At 53.7% G+C, this 21,827-nt stretch overlaps 1 protein-coding gene and 1 non-coding gene across 4 annotated transcripts; both read left to right on the top strand.

Moving 5' to 3' along the window:
• The first annotated feature begins 2,678 nt into the window (after positions 1–2,678).
• Positions 2,679–17,417, top strand: SGCA (sarcoglycan alpha). Of its 3 annotated transcripts, none has more exons than XM_049860948.1 (10): positions 2,679–2,872; positions 3,691–3,810; positions 3,923–4,080; positions 4,918–4,990; positions 5,395–5,593; positions 6,124–6,286; positions 8,142–8,350; positions 8,591–8,617; positions 13,997–14,189; positions 16,551–17,417. In XM_049860948.1, the coding sequence occupies exons 1-9, from the start codon at positions 2,725–2,727 to the stop codon at positions 14,175–14,177; spliced, it is 1,278 nt and encodes a 425-aa protein (XP_049716905.1). In that variant the 5' UTR covers positions 2,679–2,724; the 3' UTR covers positions 14,178–14,189; positions 16,551–17,417. The 3 variants fall into 3 exon arrangements, with proteins under 3 accessions (XP_049716905.1, XP_049716906.1, XP_049716904.1); XM_049860949.1 differs by lacking the exon at positions 16,551–17,417 and adding an exon at positions 14,429–15,614 and having other exon boundaries at positions 3,926–4,080; XM_049860947.1 differs by lacking the exon at positions 16,551–17,417 and adding an exon at positions 14,429–15,614.
• Positions 4,359–4,462, top strand: LOC126063332 (U6 spliceosomal RNA). The gene has a single exon (XR_007514275.1). It is a non-coding gene; the product is annotated as a U6 spliceosomal RNA (small nuclear RNA).
• Positions 17,418–21,827: the final 4,410 nt, after the last annotated feature.

The following is a 21,827-nucleotide window of genomic DNA, read 5'->3' as shown; positions in this document are numbered from 1 at the left end:
AGGCACTGCCACCTTAAGATAGCTGAGGGTGTGAGTGGGTGGCTCCAAAAATAGCAGGGGAGGAAGCAGGGGGAAGGGAGGGGAGTCACACTGAGCGGCTGAGGGGCTGAGGCCTGGGCAGCTGGCCCAGAGCCCTCTGACTCTTCCTCTGCCTCCAGAACATTCCTCCCTCTTGTCCTCCCTGAGAAGGACAGGATGACAAGGTGGTTCTGGGGTAAACGCCACACCACCTGAGAGGCTACGTGGACGCTGACTCTGGAATTTGGTGGCTCTCCAGGGATGGGTAGGATGGTCAGGCGGGGAGAGAGAGGAAGGGACAGGGACTAAGTAACCTACCCACCAGTCACCTCAACGCACAGACCAATACCCTCCCCCTGAAGCTTGACCTTAAGCAGGTCCCAGATGTCCTTGCCTGGGGCATTTGCTCAGGGTTGAAGTGGACAGCACCCTTTATCTTGCAGCCCTTGAGGGATGTTCACATAGCTACCAAGAAGCGTGAGCCCTCGGCATCCATGAGTCAGTCCCTGCCTCCCTCTCAGGGTACCTGGGGAGGGTGTCCCTCTGCCTGCTCTGAGTGGGCAGAGAAGGACACACCCTCCTTCACTCCAGGCCCAGATGCAGAAAGGAAGGGGAAGTGGTGCCCTGCCAGCAAGCACATCAACAGCTGTGATCTGATGATCCTTTGTTCATAGAAAGTGCTTTACATGCATTCAACTCACCAGCAGTGAGACTCTTGATAAGTTATACATCCCTCTGTGCCTCAGTTTTCTCATCTGTAAAATGGGCATGATAATAACACCTGCTTTGTGGAACTGCTGTGGGGATGGGATGAGTTAATATATGTAACTGTATGGGAAAGCTTCAGCACAATAGCAGGCAACAGTCAGCTGTCATTCCCGCTAGCAGGCAGGCTCTGCCTGGGCAAGGGTTTGCGCCTTGCTGTACCCTCAGTGGAAATCCTGATGGTGTAGTGGTTTAGAGCTATGGCTGCTAACCAAAAGGTTGGCAGTTCAAATCCACCAGGTGCTCCTTGGAAACCCTATGGGGCAGTTCTACTCTGTCCTATAGGGTTGCTATGAGTTGGAATTGACTAGACGACAAAGGGTTTGGCTTTTTTGGTTTGGTACTCTCAGTGCCTGGCACTTAGTAGGTGCTCAGTAAACATGTGCTGAATTCATTGCCTTGTTGATTGCTCACAGTAACTCCAAGACGGGAGTATTGCTCTCACCTGTTTGCAGGCCAAGAGAGGTTGGGTGACTGGCTCCAGGCCACACCACTAGCGAGTGGTCCAGGTGGGACTCAGCCAGGCCTGCCAGCCTCCAAACCTGCATGTTTACGCACTGCTCCCTGTGCCTCTGAGCCAGAGAGGGCTCCTCCTCCCTTTATGTGTCTCCACCTGGCTGGTCCTGTCCTGGGGTACCTGCTGGGTATGTTTAGTCTGGGGATAAGGGCATGATGAATGGGCTTCTTCGTGTGCTGTTAAGGAAGCTGTCACCTAGCCTCCTACACCTACTATACGTCAGGCCCTGCACCAGGTCCAGGGCCACAAAGCTAATAAGATCCTAGTGTCCAACGGGAATCCCTGGGTGGTGCAAACGGTTAAGCGCTCGGCTACTAGCTGAAAGGTTGGTGGTTCCAGTCTGCCCAGAAGTGCCTCCAAACAAAGTCTTGATGATCTACTTCTGAAAGATCAAAGCCACCAGAAACCCTATGGGGAGCAGTTCTACTCTGAAACATGGGGTCACCGTGAGTCGGGATCCAGTATACGGCAGCCAGTTGGGTTTTTGGTTTAGTCTCCAAAGAGCTCAGAGCCCCCACAATGCTATGTGGTTGGGGATGGAATAGGGATGTGCACGGGAGCTGAAGGTCTCCCAGCTCTGTTGCTCAGACAGGCTTCAGAGAGGAAAGAGCACCTGTGTTGAGTCTCGAAAGGCAAGCAGAAGCTTGCCAGTTGGATGGGAGTTGGATGAGGGCAGGAAGGGAACTCCAGGCCGAAGGAAGCTTTGCAAAGTTCTGTAGACTGGAGAGAACACCCTGGGCTGGGGAGGAGCAGGGCGCGACTGGGCAGCAGCCTGGGGTAGGGGTTAGGGAGGGTGGGGGAAGACTGTGAAAGAGAGGACTCTAGATAGGATGGCCTGGTACAGAAAGAGCCTTGGTAGGTATTTTAGTTGTCTAGTGCTGCTATAACAGAAATACTAAAAGTGGATGGTTTTGACAAACAGAAATTTATTTCCCCACAGTTTAGGAGGCTAGAAGTCCTGAATTTAGGGCACCAGCTCTAGGGGAAGGCTCTGTCTGTCAGCTCTTTTCAGCTTCTGTTCTGTGGCTCTTTGATGATCTCTGTGTGGAATGGCATCTGCCTTCCCCCATCTCCACTTGCTTGCTTAATCTGCTTTTATATCTCAAAAGAGATTGATTTAAGACATACCCTACACTAATGCAGCCTCATTAACATAACAAATGGGATTCTAACCACAGGTATAGGGGCTAGGATCTACAAGACACATTTCTGGGGGACTCAATTCAGTCTATAACAGTAGCCATCAGCAGCTGGTGAACTGGGAAATGGCAGCCATTATGACTTTAAGGGGGGACTGATGTCATCAGGTTGGCATTTTAGAAAACAGACTCTGGGCACGGAGCGGTGGGGGGGGAGGCGACAGGAGGGACATTGTTCCATGAAGACAGTGCCCACTCCAGATTTGATCCCTGCTCTGCGTGGGGATGGGGAGGGACCCAGCTGCTCAGGACGCCTCCCCCTCCACCCTTCTGCCCCCCCTCCTTCCCTGCTCTTGTCCCTGTCACTCACAGGGGCCCAGCCAGGTCGGGGCAGCCATGGCGGCAGTGCTGGTCTGGACTCTTCTCCTTGTGGGCAAGTTGGGGCCCTCGTCAGAGGAGAGGCCCAGGGCAAGGGGTGGGATTGAGGGGTGGTGAGATGGAAGTTTGGAGGGTCCACTGGGGTGGGTGAGGCAGAGGCTGAAGGGGCTTTGGGGCGTTCATGTTCCTGCTGCTGGGGGTCCAGGAAGCTGGGGCTGGGAGCCGGGCTCTGGGCAGTGGGGACTGGGAGCTCTGAGGGCTGGGTGTTCTAGGACCCGGAGGGTCCTGGGCCCTTTAATGAGCTGGCTGGGCCACTGCCACTTCTGTTTAGGCCCAGGCTAAATTTGGTCCTGGGCACAAGGGTGAGGGCTGCTGGGCCAGCCCCAGGGTCCTCTTCTGATGAGGTCCTGGTGCTCAGCCCCATTGGCCAGGCCCTGCCCCTCCCTGTACACAAGGGGAGGAAGGGGGTGTGTGCGTTCCAGAATGGCCACCCTCCCCCTCCAAGGTGCCGTCTTCCCTCTCTCCCCTCCCAGCCTCCCCAACAGTCAGGGTGGGGTTGTTGTCTCCGAACACACATGCATGCCCACTCCTCCAGCCAAACATCAGGCTCTGCCCACTGTGACCTCAACAGGGGCCTAAAATTAGCGGTAGGAAGGTAGGGGGCCTCTTCCATGAATCCAGATGAAGGAGCCAGCCCCAGAAGTGGGTCTTGGCACTGATTAAGGTGGATAGCCCAGCTGTGGCCTGCCCCAGCCCTACCCTGCTTTCTCCTGGGGCTAGTGAAGGATGCCAGGGGCTTGGTGGGGAAGAGGTGCTTACCGCCTGGCCCAGGACTGAGGCTGGCCTGCGTGGGGGATTCTGGGGTCCCCACAGGTCTCCTGGCAGGGCTGGCAGGCACCAAGGCCCAGCAGACCACCCTCCATCCTCTTGTGGGTCGCATCTTTGTACACACCTTGGATCACGCCACCTTCCTTCGCCTTCCTGAGCATGTTGGTGAGCTGGCCTCCGTGGGTGCCCAGGGCTGAGCTGTGCTCCTGACCAGGAAGCCTGCCCGGGGCTGGTGAAGGCTTCAGTTCTTCCTCCAACCTTCTCTCCTCTCCCCCAGCAGCTATCCCACCTTCCACCCGCATCACCTACCATGCCCACCTCCAGGGACACCCAGACCTGCCGCGGTGGCTCCGCTACACCCAGCGTAGCCCCTACCACCCTGGCTTCCTCTATGGCACTGCCACCTCAGAAGATCGCGGCCGCCAGGTCATCGAGGTACCCCAGTGGGCTGTATCCACCCCCTCAGAAAATCACGGGGTGGTGTGGCCTCTGAGAATTGTGTGTTTGCTAAATTCATGGACAGATTACCCAGTAAGCAAGGTCTGCAAGGGCTTACTCGTGCTTACTTAATAATCTGTAGTGCACAATTTCACATGGGGTGATGAAACAGATGAGTGAAGTAAGTAAACACAAGTAAACCTGTGCATACTTTGCTTAATGTAAGCCCGTGCCTACCTTGCTTACAGGTTAATCCGTCCCTGCTCACATTCATTTACATATACTCGTTTAACAGTTGCTATCAGGAACGCTACAGAGAGAATTAGCATGGCCCCTGAGCAAGGATGACGTGAAAATTCGTGAAGCATTCTACATGTTCTGGAGCCCTGGTGGTGTAGTGGTTAGAGAGCTCAGCTGCTAACCAAAAGCTCAGCAGTTCGAATCAACCACTCCTTGGAAACCCTATGGGGCAGTTCTACTCTGTCCTATAGGGTCACTAGGAGTCGGAATCTAATCTGTGACAGTAAGTTTTTGGTTATCAAGTAAATTCCCACTCATGGTGAATTCATGTGTGTCAGAGTAGAACTGTGCTCCATAGGGTTTTTTCAAAAGTAGATCGCCAGGCCTTTCTTTCGAGGCACCTCTGGGTGGGCTTGAACCTTTAACCTTTCAGTTAGCACCCGACACATCAGCTATTGACCGCTTGCACCACCCAGGAGCTCCACATATAATTTACATACCTCTGATTTGGTGTGGTGTCCCAGTCCTCTCCAGCCAGGCCCCAGCTGTTCCATGTTCCTCCTCAACCCCATCTCCTTATTCCCCCGCCCCCAGGTCGTAGCCTACAATCGGGACAGCTTTGAGACCACCTGGCAGAGACTGGTGCTGATGATTGGGGACCCGGAAGGTACTACTAGCCCTGTCCCGCCCCTACCCCACAGATGGGGATTTCCTGAAGGTGGAGGCTAAAGGGCTTGTGGAAGGGAGAGGCTTGGAGAGTAGTGGGAACAGGGCATCCTGGAAAGTGGGGACTCTGAGGGAGGAGGTGACACTTGAAGGGGTTTTAAGGGAAAAGCCCTGGCTGAGATTCCAGATTCTGGAGTTTTATTATTGGCTTCTTTGCTGACAGTCTGCGTGACCCTGGGCAAGCCATAAAGGCTGCTGTGTTAGGGTCTGTGATGTGTTGGGTGTTGGATAGGGGGAATGGGAGGCAGGAAGGGATGTGAGGGAGGCAGGGAGGATGTTGGAGTGGGGCTGGGGGGCAGAGCTGGGGGCTGGGTGTAGTCTGAGGCACCCACCTGGCCCTCCCAGGCCCCTTGCTGCCGTACCAGGCTGAGTTCCTGGTGCAGAGCCATGACGTGGAGGAGGTGCTGCCCTCGATGCCTGCCGGCCGCTTCCTCACAGCCCTGGGGGGGCTCTGGGAGCCGGGGGAGCTCCAGCTTATAAATATCACCTCCGCCTTGGACCGTGGGGGCCGTGTGCCCCTTCCAATTGAGGGCCGCAAAGAAGGGTAGGTGTGCAATCCAGGAGGACTTCTTGTAAGAGGAGACAGCTTGCCTCTCATCTGGGTTGTGGGCTTAACACAGGGGTCTCCCTAATTACAAACCAAAACCAAATCCACTGCCATAGTCGTTCTCCCCCAGAACAGCTGGTGAGTTCAAACCACTGACCTTTGGGTTAGCAGCCAAGTGCTTAACCACTGTGCCAGGCGGGGCTTACCTAACCCTCGAACCCCCTCACCAGTTCCATCTGCACCTCCCAGCTTCACATACTGTCCATTCCCCTCCAGCCGCCCCTTCGTCTCCCTCTTGGCCTCTGTGGCCCAAACTGTAGTCACCCTGAACTCTGTACTTCCCAGTGCCCCATGAGGGCATAAAGGATCCATCCATCTAAGGACAGCCATCTAAGGGTCAAGGCTCCCTAGAAGTATGGTGTGCCCTGTGCACTCTGATCTCAGGATGAGCCCTGAATCCCCTACATCTCCAGGGCTGGGCAACCACTCCCCCCACTTTACTAACAGTGGCTTCTATCTGGGCTCAGGGTGTACATCAAGGTGGGCTCAGCCTCACCCTTCTCCACCTGTCTGAAGATGGTGGCGTCCCCTGACAGCCATGCCCGCTGTGCCCAGGGCCAGCCTCCACTTCTGTCCTGCTATGACACCTTGGCACCCCACTTCCGTGTTGCTTGGTGCAATGTGTCCCTGGTGAGGAGGGCCCCTGGCTCCAGGGGTGGGAGTGGAGCATGGTCCCCAACAGAGTCCTCCCCCTTCCTCTCCTTCCCACCCGTCTCTCTGTGCCTGTCTCTTTCTCTGATTACCCATCTGTGATATCAGTTTTAGACACACACACACACACACACACGCACGCACGCACGCACGCACGCACGCGCACACACACACACACCTTGAAGTTCTACCTCCTCCCACAAGAGGGCGACAGAGTCCACAATCCAGACTTGGCCTCCAATGCTGGGAGTTGGCAAGCCAGCCCAGACCAAAGGCTAGAGCCATCAATCGCTCGGCACAGGGCAGTCACCCCGAGGGCCTCTGTGTGACAACCCAGTCTACATTCTTCGAAGGTGTCACCTAACAAACTCACCTGTAATAAAAACAAAACCTGTTGCTGTTGAGTTGGAATAGCGACCCTAAAAGAGTAGAACTGCCCCATGGAGTTTCCGAGGCTGTAAATCTTTATGGAAGCAGACTGCCACATCTTTCTCCTGTGGTGTGCCTGGTGGGTTCCAATCGCCAGTCCTTTCAGTTAGCAGCTGTCTTGGTCATCTGGTGCTGCTGTAACAGAAATACCACAAGTCAATGGCTTTAACAAAGAGAAGTTTATTCTCTCACAGTCCAGTAAGCTAGAAGTCTGAATTCAGGGCACCAGCTCCACGGGAAGGCTTTCTCTGTCAGCGCTGGAGGAAGGTCCTCGTCATCAGTCTTCCCTTGGTCTGGAAGCATCTCTGTGCAGGAACCTCAGGTCCAAAGTTCACGCTCTGCTCCTGGCACTGCCTTCTTGGTGGTTTGAGGTCCCCCTGTTTCTCTGCTTGTTTCTCTCTTATATCTGAAAAAGTCTGGCTTAAGGCACTATCTAATCTTGTATATCTCATCAATATAACTGCCACTAATCCATCTCATCATAGTGATAGGATTTACAACACATAAGAGAAGTCACATAAAATGTTGGGCAATCACACAATACTGGGACTCAAGGCCCAGCTAAGCTGATAGATATTTTGGGGGGACACAATTCAATCCATGACAGCAGCCAAGAGCTTGACCACTGTGCTACAAGGATAAGGAGCAAATAACTCTCATCCTCATTTTGTATGAACCAAAGACAGTTGCCCTTGCTCTTTGGGATACTGAGCCGAGGTATCTACTGCCTATAGGAGCCCTGCTCGCACAATGGTTAAGTGCTTGGCTGCTAACCAAAAGGTTGGTGGTTCTAACCCGCCCACTCAATACCTAGGTGAGAGAAAGACCTGGCGAGCTACATCTGTAAAGATTACAGCAAGAAAATCCTATGGGACAGTCCTATTCTGTCACGTGTGGCTGCCATGAGTCGGCATTGACTCAATGACACACAAAAACAACAGTCTAGGGCCTGTAGACCCTGACTCCCTAGCTGGGAACCGCTGGTGAGCTCTGTTCCTATAACCTGACAGAGCCGGAGGGACTGGCAGTGGGAACATTCCTGAGCACTTGCTATGTGCTAGGCGTAGCAATAACATGTATTACCCTCACAGCCACCAATGGCAGATAGGTGCCACTATTGTCATTCCAAGTTTATGGATGAGGAAACTGAGTTCTTAGAGTTGAGCAAACCCAGCTAAGCACTTGTCTGAGTCAGGGTTTGAACCCAGGCAGTCTGACACTAGAGCTCTGCTCTAACCATTATACAGTCCTGCCTCTCTTAGAACTTGTCTCTCCCACCTGCTAGTTCCGTTCTTGTCCTGCTGAGTCACACGAGCTGGGGGAGGCAGGCAGAGGGCCCCTGCCCTGTCCTCTGGGGGACCTCTGTCTAGCCAGCCTTCTGGTCAGCCCTGGGTTCCTTGAGCAGGTGGATAAGTCAGTGCCAGAGCCCATGGACGAGATGCCCACCCCAGGTGATGGGATCCTGGAGCAGGACCCGTTCTTCTGCCCACCCACTGAGGCCACAGCCCGAGACTTCCTGACTGACGCACTGGTCACCCTCCTGGTGCCCCTGCTGGTGGCCCTGCTGCTCACCCTGCTGCTGGCCTACATCATGTGCTGTCGACGGGAGGGACGGTGAGTGTGGGTGAAGGGGGCAGGGAGGACTTCGAGGACCTCTGTGGCCCCTGTGCTGCATGGGGACCCAGACCCCTCAGGGAGCGGGGTCCTCGACCAGAAGAGGAGAGCTCTGAGTCCTCCTCTGAGTACCAGGAGACATCAGTACGCACACGAGCGCCTCCACGTACACCTGAGCCCCTGGAGTGCAAAGGGCCAAAGCCTAGGGCTGGCTAACCCTCTCCCCTCACTTTTCCACAGGCTGAAGAGAGACCTGGTCACCTCTGAGTGAGTAAGGGAGAGTGGGGGGCTGGGTGGGAGACTGTAGAGCCGGATCCTCCAGCCCCTGAGCAGTAACAAAACCTGAACCAGTCTTGCTTTTGTTACTCTGGGATGCTGGGGCCACCTTTGACCTCCGAGCCCCCAGCCTGGACTGCCTGGGTGCTGGGTCTGACCCATCCTGGCCTTGCCTTATTTTCTGGAATAAATGGAAGAGTCTGATGTGGGACAGGGCAGTGGCTCTGGCCAGGCTTCAGGGGTCTGTTGCCAACCTGGGGACAAGGGTTTGAGAACCAACTTAAGAAGCTTCCAGCAAACACACGCACACAAACACACACGCACGCACACACACACACATGCCCCACACTTCAATATGAGTCAGACATCTGGGTTCCAAGCCAGCTCTGCCACATAATTACTTTGTGACTCTGGCCAAGCACACCTCCTTTCTGGCCTCAGTTTCTCCACCTGTTAGATGAGGTGATAGCACTAGCTGATGTCTGTGGGTGTTTTCCATCTCATCAGCCTTTCCAAAATCCATCTTGCCCTTAATTTGCCCTAGGTTTCCCCCACCCATGGCCTTACCCTCCCTCTGCACCCCACTCTTCTTCCTTTCCCACTCCCATGGGCCCCAAATATTCCAGGAGGCGGGTATGAAATAATTTTGGCTCCTTTTATTCCCACGGGACTGAGCCTGTAGTGGGCCTGGCACCCCTGCCCACCTGCCTGGCCTGCCTTGTTAATTGCGGCGGCATCTGACCACCCTGTGGATGCGCTTGTGCCCCCGTCTGGAGCCCAGTAGTGACCAGTGCTGCCCAGGCCGCCGCTGCCCAGGCCGCCGCCGCTGCCCAGCCCGCCGCTGCCCAGCCCGCCGCTGCCCAGCCCGCCGCTGCCCAGCCCGCCGCTGTCCAGGCCGCTGCCGCTGCCCGGGTCTGCGCTGCCCAGACTGCCGCCTTCGCAGCGGCTGCCTGTTTTTGAGCTTGAGCTTGGACTTGGAGGTCTGCTTCTTGCCAATGCGGAAGGAGCCTGAAACCCCCTTGCCGGTCACCTGCTTAAGCATGCCATTGTCCACCAGTCCCTTGAGTACTCGCTTGAAACGCCAAGCGTTGCGGGACATATCGTAGCCTGTGGTGGTAACAGCCTTCTTCAGAGCGGCCAGGGACATGCGGTGGTGTGCCCCCTTGTCGGCCACAGCTTCCAGGATCACCCGGGACATGCTGGGCCTCCGGTGGGGTTTGGGAAAGGCGCGGCTCCCAGTGTCACTCTTGTTAGGGATACCGGACACACTGGACAGCCGGCTTCCTCCAAGGGCAGTGTTGGAGGCCAAGGGGACAGTTGAGGGCTGCCGCGAGGTATCTTTCTGCATCTCTCCCTGGGGTAGGTGAAGGGAGCTGGATGTGAGGACCTCCAGGGTGGCAGCTGGAAGTCTCTATTGGGTTGCTCCTCTTTGGGTGGGTGAGGTGTGTCCCGGTTCCTGGTTCTCTCAGCACCTTCCTTCCCCTGGATGGTCAGAGAGAGGAGCGAGGATGATCACCCACGGTGGCCTCAGCCGACTTGTGCCAAGGGTGCAGAGGGCGGTAAGTTTGTCTCTGGTGACTTCAGGAGGATATTGTGAGGCCATCAGAATCCTGCAGGGATCACAGTGGTCTCATTGTTCCCTCCTAGGGGGTGCAGGTGGGTGTTGCCAGGTTGCGTGAGCACCTGGCATCCCAGGTACCCTGGGGAGGAGGGGTAGGGTGGCTGTGGCCAGATATGGAGATCCACAGGGGCCTTGCACACGTGTGAATGCATGTATGTGCAGTGTGGGAGCCTATCTGAGGGTGTTCTGAGCCCCCAGTTTTAGACCCACCATGCTGACTCCATCCACTATCTTGACCCACTGGATGTTTGAGTCTCTGGGTTGAGGAATATAAACATTTTAAAAATCAGGATGATATCAGCATTTGTGAATTTTCAGGTCCCTGGGTGGCACAAATAGTTTGTGCTCCACTACCAACCTAAAGGTTGGCGGTTCGAATCTACCCAGCAGCACCTCAGAAGAAAGGCCTGGCAGTCTGCTTTCATAAGAATTACAGCCAAGAAAACTATAGGGAGCAGTGACAGCAACAGGTTCTGAATTTTTCTGGAGGATATATTTTCCAGAGTGAATAGATACAGAATTTCTTGACCTATTTAACTAAATTTAGTTCCTTGATCAACTTTCTATACAAAACGGTTAAAAGGCTTCCTTTTTTTTTTCCGTTTTCATTTTTATTTTATAGATTTTTTTCCCCAGTGGGAGCAATGATTTTTTTTTAAATTTTTATTATGCTTTAAGTGAAAGTTTACAAATCAAGTCAGTCTCTCATATAAAAATTTATATACAGCTTGCTATATACTCCTAGTTGCTCTCCCCCTAATGAGACAGCACACTCCTTCCCTCCACCCTGTATTTTCATGTCCATTCATCCAGCTTCTGTCCCCCTCTGCCATCTCATCTCATCCAGACAGGAGCTGCCCACATAGTCTCATGTGTCTACTTGATCCAAGAAGCTCCCTCCTCACCAGTATCATTTTCTATCCCATTGTCCAGTCCAATCCCTGTCTGAAGAGTTGGTTTTGGGAATGGTTCCTGTCTCGGGCTAACGGAAGGTCTGGGGACCATGACCTCCAGGGTCTTTAGGAACAACAATTTTTATGTAAATTTTACCTGGAGGATTTTATTCCTCAATTTTTTTTTTTTTTTTTGGCCTGTGCCAAATTTGATCAATTAGATCTCCTGCCATTGAGGATGTTCTCTTGTGATCAGTTGTTTTCCACCGTGTCCAGCTTTCCCGGGCCAGTTTTGTAGATTTGGGTCTTCTAAGGAAAATTTGCTTCTCCCTTAATTTTGAATCCATAACCAATTTTACCATGTGCAATATTAGCCCTTGTCGGTTTGCGTTTTGTGTTGATTTGTTTCTACAAAATCCTGATTTTTCCCTTGTTCGGTCTCTGCCATTTTTCAGATTAGCCACAAGTTATGATTCTGCTGCCTATTTTTCGTTTGTATCAGATTTTAGTCAGCACAAAGTCCCCCAGTCCCCTCGACCCTCACCTGTGAGTCTAGGTGCTAGTGGCAGGGTGTGAGGGGCCCACGTGTTGGTGTGGGGGGTGGGACTTGGGGCCTCCTGGCTGGTCTAGCAGCCACACCTACAGTGGTGTGTGTGTATAGGAATGCCTGCCCGTTTGTCTGCCCAAGTGCTGATGTGGAAGGATTGTTGGGGGAGGCACCGTGGCTCTGCCTTCTGCTTCTGCTCTAGAAAAACATCGCAGAAGCTTTTTTCCATCTCTCTGAGTTGCCAAAGTAATGAGACCCAGATGTGGGCTGGAGGGTCGGGGAAAAAAAGAGAGGGTCGGGAAGGGGGCCCTTAATGAAGGCCCTTCCCCCACCAGGGGGCATTACCTACCTGACTGCCTTGCTCTTGGCCTCCACACACTTCTCTCTCCCCTTCCCCCTCAGTCTTCCCTTGCCCGGGAATGGAAAATTGTGTTTTGGACAACTAGCTTGCCAAATTCCAGACTCAAGAGCTCATCTTGACCCTTCCCCAGACTTAGACAGCGACTCCACCTCCTTTGGGCTAGACCAGCCTGGTCCCACTCACCCCAGGAGGAGTGTGGTCCATTCGGTGGGAGGCTAGCAAGTCCTTCTTACAGTCTCACCTCTCAGGCTCTAGCTGGGGTGTGTGTCCACTAACTGAGCCTTGGGCACATGTGGGGATCTCTCTCCTCCCTCATCTAATCAGTAATCCAGGGGCAAGTAGGGTTGCTTCAGCTTTGCCTGGGGCGCCCACTCCTGCAAGAAAACCAGTTCTTATTGACTCTAATGAAAAGTCTCTGCTCCATTGTCTGCCTGACCTGGCAGTCTGGTAGCCTGGGAAACTCCAGGCTGGGCCCATAAGTGTGGGTGGGTTTGTGTAAAGGGGCTTGAAAACATCTTCCAAATTCATTGGGTGAGCTTGCTAGAAAAAAATAACATTGATGATAATAATACAGCAACTGAAAACTCTCTGTAATAATAGCTACCACGTGCTGCATGCCGACCTGAGATATTGTAAGTGCTTTTCCTGTATTAACTATTTAATTCAAACAACAACTATATTTCAGGAAAGTGAGTTACAAACAGGTTAAATAATTTGCCCAAGGTCACACAGCCAGTAAACAGTGGAATCCAGATTCAAGCCAAAGCAAGTCCTCCTGCTTAACCACTTGGCTACCCTGTCTCTCAGAAAGAACTAGAGCTGGTTCAATGATAGCACAAAGCAAGCCCATGAAAATATCAGATGAAAATAGGGCTAAGGGTTCTGAGGAGAAACTGGAGCTAGACTTCAGGAAGGACTTTCCGATGGGTGTGGCAGTCACTCCACTCAGTACTGCTGGGATTTCCAGCCCATTGAGGCTGGTCCCAACCCTCAAGGAGCCCCGGTCTGAAACAAAGACAGGGAGACAAGACTGTGGCTAGAGCAAGGTGGAAGGTCAGCGCTGGGGGCAGCCTGGGGTGGAGCTGGGAGGGGGTTGAAGGGAGTGGAAGACAGGCCTAAGGAGCCAAAAGGAGATGGTCTTGGCCTGGCAGGAGATGGGAGAGGGTGTTCCTGGAAGGGGGAGCAGCTTGAGCAAAGGATAAGAAGAGTGAAAAGGTGAAGGAGGAGGTAGCGTTGCTAGACCAACACAGAGGTAGGAGGGAGGGTCCTCACTGGTTGGAGAAAGCATGGGGGGAGGGAGCTGAGTGCTTTTCAAGGGGACCCAGAGGGTTGTCAGAACATCTAACACAAACTGCACACTCCGATCTGGGGACATATATTCACCGTGGATATCAGTTCATGTCTCAGAAGCTTGTGAGCACTTACCACATGCTAGGCACTGCTCTATGCCCCAAGCCCGCATGTTCTTATTTAATCCCCACAACAATCCTATGAGGTGGGTACTATTGTCATCTCCATTTTACAGGTGAGGAAACTGAGGCACAGAATGGTTAAACAAGGACACACAGCTCTGAATCCAGGCTGTCTCCTCCAGAGGCTGTGCCTTAATCTCTGGGCACTGAGCTGGCCCCAGGGAGCTTTTGGTTTGTCCCACCCCCACCTGTGGTGTGTTTGAGTCTCCCCCACATAGTAGGTGAGGAAGACTGCAGAGTGGCTCAGAGGCAGCGCCAGGCTGGACCCCAGAGGTGTAGTACGGGGAGTGGCTAGAGGGGGGCATCTGCCTACAGGTGCAAGTCCAAGGGGGCCCCAGACAAGGCCTGCCGGTGAATCACTACCCCCCACCGATGAGGCTGTGGGGGGACTCTGCTGTGCCCCAGAGAAGCTGACTCCCAGGTCACTGTGCAAAGCTATGGGAGCTGACATCTTGGATGGCCCTGCCTGCCCCCAGCATCCAGATGGTCCACCATGGCACCATCCGTGAGAACACGGAGGAGCTGCGGCAGATGGCAGCCAGCCGCGAGGTGCCCCGGCCACTCTCCACCCTGCCCATGTTCAACGTGCGCACGGGTGAACGGCTGCCTCCTCGTGTGGACAGCGCCCAGGTGCCCCTCATCCTGGACCAGCACTGAGGGCCTGGCCAGGTGGGTCCAACTGGGTAGTGCCAGCCTCCTCTTTCTGGGAACAAAGTGGTTGGGGAAGGTGGTGAGGTATGGCGGAGGCCTGGGGAGAGAGGCACAGACCTGCCTGCCTCTCAGCTCAGCAGTGTCAGTGCCATGCCCCCAAGCACTAGGGGTCAGAAGTCAGGGTGGGGAAGGCAGGAGGGCCAGGGCCCGGCCCTCACAGACCCCCGCTCTCTCTTTCCCCTGCTGTCCATTTCCAGCCCTGGCCACATGGTCACATCCCACCTGCTGATTCCAGCTCCTGGCCCAACTGGACCCAGGCTTAGAACAAACAGAGAGATGGTGTTGGGGTGGGAGAGGCTGTCTGGAGTCAGGACCACAGAATAAAATACCTGCTGCTCTGCTCCTCTGTCTCTACCAGCGCCTTCCTCTCAGCAGTCTTCTCCTCCAGCCTTCACTGCCTCTGTTTCCCTTTCTACCTTCTGGGAGCCCCCAGAGGCAGCCAGGGACTGTCAGCTTGCCCTCTGGACTCGGCATTTTGCTGCTTTCTCAAACACTCTGGAGAAAAGAGAGAAGGAGCTGCTATTAGGCGGCCCTGGATTCGCATGAAATTGATAGCGAAGGATTACAAGCTCATTATCCTCATTTTACAGATAAGGAAACTGAGGCCTAGGGAGAGTAAGTGACTTACCCAAGCTAACAGGGCAAGTAAGTGGCAGAGCCTGGATTTGAACCTGGCATGTCTGCCTCCACACTGCCTTCTGGAATGTTGAGGGGTTCTGGAAGCAGGGGATCAGGCTCTTATCTGGAGATTTAGTTGACAGTTTCTGAACCTGTCAAGATCCCCTTGAGAGAGAGCCCCTTTGTACGTCCTGTTGGGAGGGAAACAAATCTAGATACAGAAAGACAGAAAGATGGCTGGGTGCAGGACCCTGAATCCCCCAGAACCAACAGTGCCCCCCCGGTAGGGTCCTCCAGGGGCGGGGCAGAGGTGCAGAGGACACCACAGAGCCTAGACCCCTTGTTGGGCTGAGTATTGCCAGCTTGCCCCCAAACCCCACGGAGCCCTAGAGAGTTCAGCTGACCATGAAGAGGCCTGAGTTAGTTCCCACGTAGCTACAACCAAAGCAGGCCAGCTCTGTCCCTGCCCACTGCCACCTGGAGGCCACGCCCAATTCACATTTTACCCCTTGGATTCAAGGACAAGCCAGATCCAGATAAGGAGGGACAGTGGATATCCTCACGACTCCCCCTCACTGTAGCCGTTCCAGTCTCTGCCCAATGACACCTCCTCAGAGAGTCCTACACTGATCACCCCAGTCAAAGCAGTGCCTTCTTCCAGCCCCACGCTGTCCGGCCTATCCCAGCACTCCTCGCTCACTGGGACAGAAGCTCTTGGAGGGCAGGATTTCTGTCTGCCCACAGGGAGCGCTGTGCCGCACAGAGTAGGTGCTCAGGAAAGCTGTTCAGACAAGTGCACGGCTGATGCCATCTTGCTTGGTTTGCACAGAGTTCTTCAGGAGGGTCCTCCTCCCTGGGTAGGGGATGAACAAGGCCACTGCCTCAGCTTCTACCAGTATCATCTGATCCTCCCCCTCCCTGCTAGACATCCCACCCCACTAATCAATCAATCAAGCATTGATCCTGTAAGTACTTACTGAGGTGGGTGGAGGCACAGTGTATGTGCTCAATAAAAGTTTGTGGGTTAAGTGCCCAGCCCCCCAACCAAAGGGCTTTTTTGACAACAAGTGGCCTCTAACTTCTCCTTTACTTTTTTTCTCCTCCCCCCTGGACCCATCATCAGACCAAAAGCAGGAGGTGCTCAGAGTTTGCACAGATGGGAGGCTCCTCTTTGACCCCAGCACCTTAAGGGGGGGTCTGCCCTCTCCTTCCAACTCTGTGCTCCTGCTCGCCACAGCCAGACAGTTCCCGAGCCCCCTTTGTGTTTTTCTTGTGCTGGCCTGGAATGGGAACACTCAAGGCCAGCTCCGGCCTTGGGGACTTGGCAGTGCCTTCTTGCTCAGCTCCAAGGAGCACACGGGAGCCTGGCTGCTGGCCTGGGAGGAAGTGGCCCAGACAAGTAGCTGGGAGGATGGCGTGACTGCAGAGACACGGAGCTGTGCCTGGGCACACATGCATATGCCCCAGTTGCCCTGGCAGTCGCCCACAGGAGGGCACAGACATTTAGAACTGCTCTGCTCACTGGGCACTTAGCCCCTCACTCTGACTGGTGAGACTCCGCCCAGCAATCAACCCTCCCCTGATGCCAACAACCCAGCACAAATAGTAGGAACTGTCGTGTCCCCCTCTTACCCCTCCCCACCAATAGCCCCGACAACATCCACCCTGAGACTCACTCTCACACTCTGCTCCACTTTCCAGCCCACAGCCGGGCACTGACCCCATGGCACAGAGTATGGCCTCCATCTTCACGCTAAACAAATCCTCATGAGTGGTCTAACTCTCTGGACAGTTCCGGGGTGATCTCAACCAGACCTGCAGATGCAGGACACCGCCTAAAGCTGGCCTCAGCTCACAGATGGACTCTTTCTCTTCGTGAAGCTTCCCACAAGAAGGAGCACACGCATGCACCGTTTCACAGAGAACTCCCTCGGGGCCAGTACACCTGAGTGTGTTGGGGTTTGGTGTCCGTCAGAGCAGCGTCCAGTCATGGCTCTGCCACACAACAGCTGGCTTACCCAGCTGAGAGTGAGAAAAGCAGACTGCCTGGAGGGTGCTGTCAGAATCGGATACGTAGCTTCCAGGAATAGAGATGTCATTACATATAAGCACTCGCAAAATCACACCGATCAGAAGTCCTCGGAGTTTCCCTGCCCCTAAGATCCAGGTAGAATGGGCTCCATTTCCATCTTTTGCCTGTGAAAAGTCCAGTCTCTCCCTGTGAATCCGGGGTGGAGGCTAACATCTGCATCATCCTTGGTGGTGATCCCTGCCTAACGCTGCGCCGTCCGGTACGGCAGGACTGGCCACGTGCCTAGTCCAAATGGAGACGCGCTGTAAGTGTAAGGAGGAAATGATAATAGTCTGGGGTGTTGCTGTTGGTGGCCGATGCGTCGGTTTCGACTCATGGTGGCCCCATGTGTGTCAGAGTAGAGTTTCATAACGTTTTCAGTGGCTGATTTTCTGGACGTAGATCAGCAGGCCTTTCTTCCGAGGCACCTCTGGGTGGGCTTTCAGCAGCTGAACACGTTAACCTTGCACCACTCAGGGACTCCAAATAAAAGATAGTAGGAGAATTAATTTCACCCATTCTTTTTAATTTTAACGTGGCTACTAGAAAACAAAAGCTTACCTTCGTGGCTCACATTTTATCTACACTGGGCAGTGCTGGTTTCATGGCTATTACTTTATTTTCACCCCAGATTGATTCAAACTCAGAACGCAGCCCTTTTTCTTTACTTCCCACAGAACACCTGCTCACACCTAGGCCTCTGGGTAGGCCTCAGAGTTCTCTGCAGGAGTGGGGAGCAGAAGGGTCAGCCCCATGCAGTGAATTACCTGGAACTTGAATATGTGGGCTCACCTTTAAATGTGCTGTGGTCCCCACTATGACTCTCATCCTCTTTTCTCCGCCCCTTCCCTTTCAAAAGCTCCCCCCTCAACACCCTCCGCTGACCTTCAGCACCCTGTGCACCAAACTCACCTCCCTCCAGGCCTTGTTTTTCGCATCTTCTGCAAAGTGTTGGAATCTCCGTGCATATGAAGGTCTAATTTAGGCAAAGGTCACCCTTCTTCCAAGGGTGGGGACTCCTTCTTCTAGGCTTCTGCCCCGCTGCCTGTTGACATGCTCTCAGTCTGACTTTGGAACCCTCTGGAGCACAGAGAGGAAGGGGCCGCAGACACAGCCTTCCCACCAGCGCAGGAGCTCCCACTCATTCAGGGACTTTAGAACGGTGGTTCCCTCCCTCATCGAGCTTCTTTTAAACTTTCCCACACTCCTTCCTGCTCTCCACCCCCCTCATCCTCACTTGTTCAGACCTCCCATGAGCTCTTTCATGCATCTGCGCACACATGTCCCAAATACCTGGACCCACACCTCCTTGCAGTTCACTGTTGTCTTCTGCGGCCACAGGTGTGGGGAAGCTGCCCCATAATATACAAATCCCCACCACACCCGACACGTACACAGTCACATGCATAGGGTCCCTTGAATATTTGTTCATAGGTGAGTGGGCATGCAGAGAGACATGCTGTCATCCACACAGGTACCCACCTAGAAGCCCACACAGGGGCCATTTGGTTGGACCCACCTCATTCACTTATACAGCTTCACACGCTCACACAGCCTCACATGCTGACACACCTCACTCAGATATCTCACTTGCTTAACAGCCTTACGTGCTCACACAGCTTCACATGCTCACACAACCTCACATACCTCACCCTCTTATGCAGCTTCACTCATTCACACAGCCTCACTCACTCACACAGCCTCACACACTCATACAACTTCACACAATCACATAGCCTCACTCACACACCTCACTTGTTCACGTAGCCTCACATACACAGTCTTGCACACTCACATAACTTCACACCCACATCACTCACACACAGCCTCACACACTCACAAAGCCTCACTCATATAGCTTCACACATTCAAACACCTCATTCACTTACACAGCTTCACTCGCTCACAGTCTCACATGCTCACACAGCCTCACACACTCACATGCATGGCCTAGACTTCCTCAGGTAGGTGCTGGCTTTGTGAGCAGCCACGCGTTCTCTCACATGCAGCCTCACACTCATTCCTGTTACACACACAGTCCACTCTTCCCTTCTCGCCCCAAGTTAGGAAGCCCTCTCTCTACCTCTCCCCCCCTTCAATCTTACCCAGCTTCATCTAGGCAAGTCTTGAAGGCATCTAGGAAGCTGAGGGTTAAGAAGCAGAAAAGAAAAGGAGGGAAATCCACCATATTTTGGCTACGGAAGATCCTGTCAGGAGATGGCCTCAGGTCACAAAAGGGGCCCAGGATTCTGGGAGAGTAGCAAAAATTAAAAATCCATATGAAGCCTCCTCCTTTTCTAGAATTTTCCATCTGGATTTGACTGAAAAATCAACCATAGGAACATGGTCCATCTCTTTAGGGAGAACAGAAAGATGAGTCCAACAGAGCAGTGCTGGGAACAGCAGGCACTCTGCCACCATGCAGGGGGCAGCGAGGGTCTGGGGGAGCCAGTCTAGGCACCTATATTTAGGGCAGCTGTGATGTCAGCAGAAAGGAGGGTTTGAGCTGGGAATGTGGTACAATGGTCCCTTTGTCCCCTTCCCCTCCTGTCCTGAACACACACTCAAACCACATACCAGGCCCCATACCACGTGACACTGACAGGGAGATGTACAGTGGGGCACAGCCACACAAGGCCTGCCCGTGTGCTGCCACCACTACAGCCCTGACATGTGGTGCCCACCTCGTGTGTCCACTCACGTGCATGCACATACACACTCACACACACACATTTATGCACTCTCATGGAGATTTGTACATATGTAGCAAGACACACATTCACCCCGTTGCCTAGAACTGTGCTGCCCAACATGGCAGTCACGAGCCACATTAAAATAAGTCAAAATTAACAGTTGAGCTCCTCAGTCACACTACCTACATTTCAAGCGCTCAGTGGCCACACGTGGCTAGTGGTGACCATCTTGGACAGCACAGATACGGAACTTTCATCCTTGCAGAGAGCCTATTGGAGAGTGCTGGCCTAGATAGAGCCTTCCACCCTGTTTGCTCTCAACCCAGACTTAGTTTTCACTTGCTCGCCCTCTTACACTCGCTCACACCTGTGCACAAAGACACGCACAGCTTCGCACTGCAAGGGCCTCCACTCTGTCTCGCGCTCTCTTAGTCTTACCGATATGTTTGTGTGTACTCTGTGCGTTGCAGGACCTGGCCTTCATCCTCTGAACTCTGCTTGGCCTGGTGAGAATAACACAGCGAAAACATGCCAACGCCAAAATGGCAACAATCTCCAAGATACAGGCTGAGATTGATTTTAGAGGCATGAAGTGCTTTGGAAACTCAAGCTCAGCCTGCGTTGGGCAGGAGAATGGAGGGACGTTGAGCCATTTTGAGCGTGGCCTGGAGGGTGGAGGGTTGGGCAAGGAGAGATGAAAGGTATCATTCCAGGCAGAGAACAGACATAAAGAAAGGCCGAGAAGTGGGCAAGTGTGGTGCCTATGTGGGAATGTCGGGTACCCTCTTTGGCTGGTGGGATAGGTGTTAGGCAAGAGGGGGAAAGGTGGGTAGTGGCCAGGCTCAGGATGTTTCCGGATCTCCTGTGGGAACAGATGGGGATGAGGCCGAGACAGCCAAGAATCCCAGGGGTCCTGGTCCAGGGTAGATGGAGGTTACCTGGGTTCTGTGTCAGGCATGGCCAGTCGATCAAGGATTGATTGATCAATCAGTGGGCATCACACAGCTCTGGGTGATTTTCATATGAATAGACCTTCATCTACATGCCATAATTCCTTATCCTCGCTAGACTAATTCCTTTTCTACAGTCCCAATTGTGGTAGAAGTGCTAATGATGAATTATTAAAGGCTGTAATGAATACCCATGAATACTTCATGACAGCCATGGATTAGCATCAGCAGACTTATCCATCGCTCTGTAGACCTGAGAGAGGGACACAACGTTTCTTTCCCTTGAGTTCAGGCCCTGAGACCTTGGGTGAGCGGGGTGGACAGCTGTCATCTCTCTGCCTCTGGGACTCTAGGTACCTGGTCTGCTCCAGGCTTCTGGCTCTTCAGGTTCTCTCCTCTGTCCTTCCACTGTCCACACACTGCTGTCCCCATTCCCTGAGATTGGGGCACCAACCAGTCACCTTCCCTTTGGGGTCCTCAGGTTGTCTAACAGGCAGGAAGGGGCAGGCAGAGGGTGGGAGAAGGAAGAAAGAGAGGAAGAAAGCACTTTTTAAAAAGTGAAGAATGAAGACTGGGCAGGAGTCAGGGAGTGGATAAAATTACCTCCCTGGGCCACCCCACACCCAGGGTTCTGGTGTTCTGGGGATTTAGAAAGCTAAGAGGGACTCAGTGTATGATCAGAGGGCTGGGGCACGCATCCGTCCTGATCACAGCCTGTACATACCTTAACTGCAGCTCTCCCAGGCCCCTCTTGAGGCTTTCTCAGGGACGGTTTACCCCCTTACACCTGGGAGCCCAGAAACACGGGCAGGGTGTGTCCCCCCACCCCCCATTTCCTTGCAGCCACAGGCAGGCTCAACAGACCCTCTCATGCTTCAGGGCTTGTTGCCTGGTTGGCTGGAGCTCAGAGATGGGGAGGGGGAAGGAGAAGCCAGATGACCAACCATCTTTGCCTGGTACACCAACCCTGGGCCCAGGGAGGGGAGAAGTCTTGCTGAGGGGCTCCCTGGCACTTCTGGCCAGTTCCACATCTCTCACCCAGTGGGGACCTTCCAGTGCCCCATGAGCAGAGCCTTCCCTACCCCAGGGAGTCCTTTTAATTCCAACAAAATCTTACCTCTGTATCTCCCCACCCACAGCCCGCAACCCTCCAGTAGCCACAGCAGGGGAGCATGCCCAGACAGTTGACCTGATGGGAAGCAGGTGGCAGGCACGATGTTTGGGCAACCCAGAACCTGAGGGGAAGTGTCTCTGTGTGTTTGTG

The sequence above is a fragment of the Elephas maximus genome, chromosome 19, assembly GCF_024166365.1.
Source record: "Elephas maximus indicus isolate mEleMax1 chromosome 19, mEleMax1 primary haplotype, whole genome shotgun sequence".
NCBI lineage: Eukaryota > Metazoa > Chordata > Mammalia > Proboscidea > Elephantidae > Elephas > Elephas maximus.
This window is presented reverse-complemented; position numbering and strand designations above follow the sequence as displayed.